The sequence below is a fragment of the Engraulis encrasicolus genome, chromosome 14 (genome assembly GCF_034702125.1).
Source record: "Engraulis encrasicolus isolate BLACKSEA-1 chromosome 14, IST_EnEncr_1.0, whole genome shotgun sequence".
NCBI classification, from domain to species: Eukaryota; Metazoa; Chordata; class Actinopteri; order Clupeiformes; family Engraulidae; genus Engraulis; species Engraulis encrasicolus.
The window spans coordinates 20,018,059-20,025,558 of record NC_085870.1 but is presented as its reverse complement, the minus strand read 5'-3'; the positions used below and the strand labels follow the sequence as shown (position 1 = coordinate 20,025,558).

The window sequence follows — 7,500 nt, the reverse complement described above, 5'->3', positions numbered from 1 at the left end:
CTGTACTTGGACCATACTAGAAAATGTTTGTTTATTACTTAGTAAACTTTCATGTAAATATCAAATGTGTCCCTTTCATTTCACATTTTTTCTATGTGATGCATTATTCCATTTATAGTAAGAAAACTGATAGCTAATAGTACAATAGAATAGAGTAGAGTAACGTTTATTAATCCAGAAATAATGGTGTCAAGCAGCATATACTGTATATTTACTCTGATACAAAATATATCATATACATACACTAGGGGTGGGCAATGTGATGATAATAAATAGTGAATCGTGAAATAAAGTACAAGATCGTCTCGAAGTGGAGAAATGGTATAGATCGTCTTTTAGTGAGGATGTTTACTCAGTATCAGAGTGATGTCAACTTACTTAGTGTTGTTGTTTTCTCTTTTATTCTTTACATTATTGTATTTCAATTGTGCTCTGTACATAAAATGCCTGTTCTTTTTTTGTTGGAAGATGGCAATGGAGATTTTAGGTAAAAAAATCGTGATATGATATTTTTTGCCATAACATACAATAAGCAAAAAGCAAACCAGTGCATATTACACAGTGTGCGCTCTCTCCAAGTTCTTCCCCTGGCGTTCTGAAAACCATTACCCGTGCTCAGGGAGGCACAAGGTGGGCGAAGCACTCCAGAGGGGAGTGGTCACACAGCACTCTGAGCCAATCACAGCTCTGCCCTTAACCACAACATTACGCTGTCCTTTCATTTTGCAGTCTAATTACCGTTAATGGGCTTTTAAATGATTAAGATGAAGGAGATGGGTGCAGGAAAAACACAGGCCTGCGCTCTGTGGAAATTCAAGGTTGCTCCCTCACCACCTAATGACGTTTTATGTGGCCTACCCTTCATCATCCCCGGCCTGCGTGTCACACGTATGATGATGGAGTGCAAACACACACACAAACACACACACACACGCACACACACACACACACACACACACACACACACACACACACACACACACACACACACACACACACACACACACACACACACACACACACACACACACACACACACACACACACACACACACACACACACACACACACACACACGCACACACACGCACACACACACAGAGGGCCATTTTAATGAGTCAGCCAGGCGCTGAAGGTTTGGGGAGCTGTGGTCTCTAACCGTCAAGAATCTTCCAGTTTGCCCTCTTAAGTCTTTTCCGTTTGAGTGGAAAGTGCCAGGCCTGCTGCTATGTCCAATGGCCAGGCCAGTCACAACCAGACAGGCATACTAGGCAACTGCCCCGGGCCCCTAGCTGAAGGCCCCCTTCCCCTGTTAATGACTGGTTATGTACTCGTACTCAAATGACAGTGAAAACTTTGTGAGTGTGGCAATACCTCCCCAAATTCAATGAGCAAATCTGGTCTGGCTATGTACTCGTATTCAAATGACAGTGACAACTTTGTGATTGTGGCAATACCTCCCCAAATTCAATGAGCAAATCTGGTCTGGCTATGTACTCGTATTCAAATGACAGCGACAGCTTTGTGAGTGTGGAAATACCTCCCTAAATTCAATGACCGAAATGACGATGCTGCTATCCAAATCTCTCTTGAGTGGGCTCTTCCACAATCTTCCACAAACTACCCCAAAGCCCACCTAGGGCCCCCAAATAGCTAAGAGCAGCCCTGCCGATGGCGATGGCAGGCAGATCTATCTACAAGAGGGCACCCCTACTGCCACCCATTAGTCCTGCTTCACTTCTTCATACGGTACTGTATGGTGCATTACTCACACCTATGATGGAGCACACACACACACACACACACACACACACACACACACACACACACACACACACACACACACACACACACACACACACACACACACACACACACACACACACACACACACACACACACACACACACACACACACATACCGCCAAGCTGACATCTACACAAGGGCATTCTAATGACTCAGCCCAGCCGGGCGTTCTGGGTTTGTACGGTACACTCCCCATGTTCTTTCTTCTGGCAGACTTTTGGGGAGCTATGGTCTAACCTTCATCAGATTATTCTAGAAGGAGCTGGAGCTGAGAGAGAAGGGAAGAGAATGAGAGAGAGAGAGAGAGAGAGAGAGAGAGAGAGAGAGAGAGAGAGAGAGAGAGAGAGAGAGAGAGAGAGAGAGAGAGAGAGAGAGATTGACAGTTTTCGCCATTAAAAGTTCTCTGACTCCCAAGTTCCGCGCAGTACAGTGCAGTGCAGTGCAGTGCAGTGTAGTGGAGTCTAATGTACCTACTACAGCATACTAAACTATATGGTACGCTATAGTATGTTGTTAAGTGAATAGTTTGTAGTTACAGTATATGCAGGTCAAAGTGCATTTCACAGTATGTTACTGTAGATGTACAGTACGTATACAGTACATGTAAAGTCAATGGAGCCTCTTGTGGAAATAAATTGGAGAAATGTCACTTTTTCTGCTGAGATGTGATTTAATGGGAAGAGAAAGCAGTGGAGCTGCTCCCAGTTTCGAGTGAACTCCCTTGCTGTGTGCGACCGACCCAGGGCGCCCGTTACTAACAGACGTAAGGCACTGGGCTTAGCCATCAAACCAGGAAGGATTATGTAAACGCCAGGGGATTCGTGATGACTCATGATTTCTCCATTTGGAAAAAAGTTGTATTTTTTCCTGGGAAGTGCTGGCTAAGAATCCCAAACTCCCATAAGCGTGCACGCAGGCATGCACGCACGCACGCACACACGCATGCACGCACGCACACACACACCACTCCAGCCAAGGATCTCAGCAGGAGTTCCTAATGATGTGCCCCTTCTAATCTGCCAATTTAGAGTAGACGAGTGAGCTGCAATAGAGGCACTCCACTCCCCCAACCCTTCTAATTTCCTCACCTGTGCACTACAAATCTTGGACCCCATGAAAGATTGCAAAAGTAGCAATTACACAAAATGAATAGCCATCAAATGTCAGTGTCAGGCCTACGCTGTAAAATATTGCAGCCAGTTAAACGTAAAAAAGTTAGTTAAGTTTTTAAGTCAACTTGAGAAAGACTTGAGTTGAGTAAAGTCTTGAGTTGAGTTAACTTGCCAACTTAAGGCAGCACCTTTACGTTTCACTGGCTTGCTATATTTTATAGTGTATGGAATCGTCTATACCAGGGGTTCCCAATCTTTTCCAACTTGGGACCCACTTCAAACTTTCACAAATGTTCAGGGCCCACCTCTGAGCAAATAAACAATAAAACTCATATAAATAGTCAACACCAACACACAAAAACATTATTTTGATTTTGTAGAAAATGATTGCAAGGCTCACTTGGAATACCTTCAGGGTGCACCAGTGGGCCCTGGCCCACCGTTTGAGAATCACAGGTCTATACCTCCCACTCCTCTCTCCTCAACCTCACCACTCTCCCTCTCCCCATCTCCCCTCTCACTTGAGCCATGATCCTGGCTCCCCCTATGCCCTCCTTCCCTCCTCCCCCCTTCGCCTAACTCTTTGGACATCCATCTCCATCCTCACCTGTGGGGTGATCCAGCCTTCTCCTCTGCACGTCCACCTTCTCATCCTCTCCACCATTTTTAAGCTCAAAGAAGAAGTCTAGTTGCTTTCAGCTTCATTTTTTCAACACACATCTCCTCCCCTAATCTTTGCGGTGATCCAGCCTCCCCCCTCTTCCCTCACCTATAAGGTGATCCAGCCCAGGTAGTTCAGAATGGGCCAGTGTTTCTGATGGGCAACACTCCCCGATGCTCCATCTTCCTCTCCCTCTCCCCATCTCCCCTTCTCACATGTGCAGTGATACAGCCTCCCCATCTATCCCCTCACATGTGCAGTGATCCAGCCTCCTGCAGCAATCAGACTTTTTAACAACAGCTGCTGAGGGTTTTATTGGTTTTATGTGTTTTTATATGCTGTGGTGACTCTTTGTGTGTTTTTATGATGGACTGTCTATTGTGTATTGTTTCTTAATGTTTATCTATTGTTAGCTCTTATTCATTATATGTTTGTCTATTTGTCTGGAATGTGCTGTGTGGATGGCCAGGTGGCATTCAATTTCCCCTGTGGGGATTAATAAAGTCTCTCTCATCTCATCTCATCTCATCTCCCCATCTTCCCCTCACCTGTGTGGTGATCCACCCTACCCATCTATCCCCTCACCTGTGCAGTGATTCATCCTGCCCATCTTCCCCTAACCTCTCACCTGTGCAGTGATACAGCCTCCCCATCTTCCCCTAACCTCTCACCTGTGCAGTGATACAGCCTCCCCATCTTCCCCTCTCCCCTCACCTGTGCGGTCATCCAGCCCAGGTGTTTGGGCCCCAGGCCGGCGTGCAGGGCCTTGAGGGCCTCCTTGACGCGGGGCAGCAGGGTTGCGATGGTTGTCTGGATGGCCGTGTACCAGGACTGGGCCATGGCAGGGTCCTTCGCCCGCAGGAACACAGAGGTCCTCTTGTCTGCCGAGATCACCTCCAGATACCTGCAGCGGAGGGGAGGAGAGGGGGGAGAAGAGGGAGCAGAGAGAGAGAGAGAGATATAAAGAGATGGAGAGAGAGAGAGAGAGAGAGAGAGAGAGAGAGAGAGAGAGAGAGAGAGAGAGAGAGAGAGAGAGAGAGAGAGAGAGAGAGCGAGAGAGAGAGAGAGAGAGAGAGAGAGAGAGAGAGAGAGAGAGAGAGAGAGAGATAGAGAGGGGAGAAGAGAGAGATGAGAGTTAGACGGATGACCTGCCAGTTCTTCTAAATAAGTATACAGTACTACTTTATTTTGTTCAGAAGAGTACATTGATGTATGTACTCACTGTGTACATGAATACTGTGTGTGTGTGTGTGTGTGTGTGTGTGTGTGTGTGTGTGTGTGTGTGTGCGCGCGTGCGTGCGTGCGTGCGTGCGTGCGTGCGTGCGTGTGTGTGTGTGTGTATACGCGTGTGTGTGTGTGTGTATGCGTGTGCGCATGCCTGCATGCATTTGTGCGCGTGCGTGTGTGTGATGGAGGACAGGTAGTGAATGTGGGTGTGTGCCGCTGTGTTTATCAACCAACCCCAGTCTCATTTTTAACAAGCTGATACATCACTTCTCAAGCAAAAAGTGAACGCACAGTTCACAAGAGAAATGATATAACAAATTACCATACACATATAGCATATACACAAATACAAGTGATGAGTAATGAGCTTATGTTAAATAATGGCACACACCCAAGAGTGTGCACATGTACGGAAGACAAATGTCTATGGAGTGCAGATGGTATGAATAATCGAAACATCTCAATAAATGTTTGAGCTTGTGTGAGGCGCTGCATGCCACAGACGAGTGGCTTCTTACTGATGGGCCTACGGTCGACTGGTCTATTTACTCTTTGCTGAAAGTATTCAGCTACATCATGACAAAATTGCTATGACAAGAGAGAAACAGAGAGTCCTCATCTTCTGGCCCAATTAAGGTTATGACAAGAGGACAGGGGTATGGACTATTGTGGTATTGAAGGATACCATAGCAACAGGATGTAAATGTACTCTATGTACTATGATGTGATTTGACCAAAGAGCAAATTACCAACAAATCATATGTATTATGATGGCACATGTCCATGTTGCAAGACAGGGGTGAGTTTCTCAAAAGAGAAGTTGTTAGCCTGTTAGTAACTTTGGTAGTTGCCAATGGGAAAATGCATTGACAACAACAAAGTAGCTAATGTAGCAACTTTGGTTTTGAGAAATTCACCCCTGCGAAGTAACAGAGCATGCTGTATGCTCTACTCTATGTCCGGATTTGAACAGAAACACAGTGTGCAGTGAGTAGCATGAGGGTATTTTATGATTTCACAAACTGCATCTCATTATTTATTTATATTACCACCATGTCCAAAATGCAAACACGTTTCGGCTATCAAGCCTTCATCAGTTTGTGAGTGCGGAATTTTCTTCCTTAAGTTGATACATTTTATCGCACACCCAAAGACTTTAGTTTTTTCCAAGAAGTTGAGCACGTCCTTTGCCAAAACTTGTATTTTATGATCTCCTCAGCTTGATTGAAGTGGAAGTACGGTAGAGGCTGGCTATCTGAGCTATGCTGTCCTGCACTGCACTGCATTGCTATGCATTGATATACTTTGTAGTATTGAAAGTGGAAGTAGATGCACTGGGCTATCCTGGCTATCTGAGCTATCCTATCCTGCACTGCATTGCTATGCACTGATGTGGTATCGATCCCACAGGAGAGGCCTCCATCAGTAATACAGCACCCTGGGGAGCTGGGTGGTGTTCACCCGGCCCATCCCATCCACCGCTGGTGCTCAGATGCAACATGGCAAGATAACACGCCGATTTGAACCAGCTATCGCGAGTTACATTAACTTGCAGTTAACTTGCAAGTTAACACAAAGCTCCACAACGCCCTGTGACAAGTTAGGTTTAGGGATGGTTTTAGTCTGGGCACAATTTCAGAACAAATTCGCCATTTCACTTGCTTATTTTGCTGTTCTTGGCAAAAGAAGAGGGTTTAGGAACAGAAATTCACCGTGGCAACAGAAAATCGCAACGCAGAATGTTCTAACGTGAGATGCATACGCCTGTACATGATGCCAGCCTGTTTGATGCTGCTCGGCAGGGGGTGATGGGTGGGGATGGGATGGGCTGGGTGCAGACCTTCCTGAAGGCACTAACGATCCTATTTGTTTTTGTACTCCACATTCAGAGGAATCACTTCTTATTCCTTTTTCTAGTGGTGAGACTTTCCAATGATCAACTCTTTTGTTGATCATGGATTTGGAGCTTCAGTGTTGATTCAACACTTTGGGAGTTCAGAGTTATTTTGTTTGACTTGAAGAGTTTTTAATGTAATGCTTTTCAGTTGGTCCTACTCTGTAACGGTTGAATTAACACTGCACAATGTACTCTGTGTGTTAAAAGCCTATAGAACAGTTTCTTTTATGGTTTCTTTACCACCCTGGCGTCATCCCTATAAGACTCTTGTTCATTTCTACAAAGACTTGACTTGAAATGCATGTGAACTGACTTTTAATCCCACTCTCTATGCCACCACACACAAGGACACACACACGCACGCACGCAAACATGCACACACACGCACACGTGCACACACACAAGCGCGTGCGCGCAAACGCACGCGCGCACACACGCGCGCACACATGCGCTCACACACACACACACACACACACACACACACACACACACACACACACACAGACACAGCACACACACGCACCCACACACACACACACACACAGACACAGCACACACACACACACACACACACACACACACACACACACACACACACACACACACACACACACACACACACACACACACACACACACACACACACACACACACACGCACCCACACACACACACAGACACACACACACACACACACACACACACACACAGACATAGCAGACACAGGCACACACACACACACAAATCCCGAAAATCGTTTTGGGCCCTCATCCCAACCGTACGCTTACTACAAGTAT

General features: G+C 46.0%; 1 protein-coding gene across 2 annotated transcripts in view; it reads right to left on the bottom strand.

Annotated features, from left to right (window-relative positions):
• The window catches only part of snta1 (syntrophin, alpha 1), a 96,426-nt gene that overhangs the window by 7,308 nt on the left and 81,618 nt on the right, over nucleotides 1-7,500 (bottom strand). For both annotated transcript variants that reach the window (XM_063215147.1, XM_063215146.1), the window contains exon 4: nucleotides 4,295-4,484. In XM_063215147.1, the coding sequence (XP_063071217.1) occupies nucleotides 4,295-4,484 (190 nt within the window). The remainder of the gene's footprint in view (nucleotides 1-4,294; nucleotides 4,485-7,500) is intronic.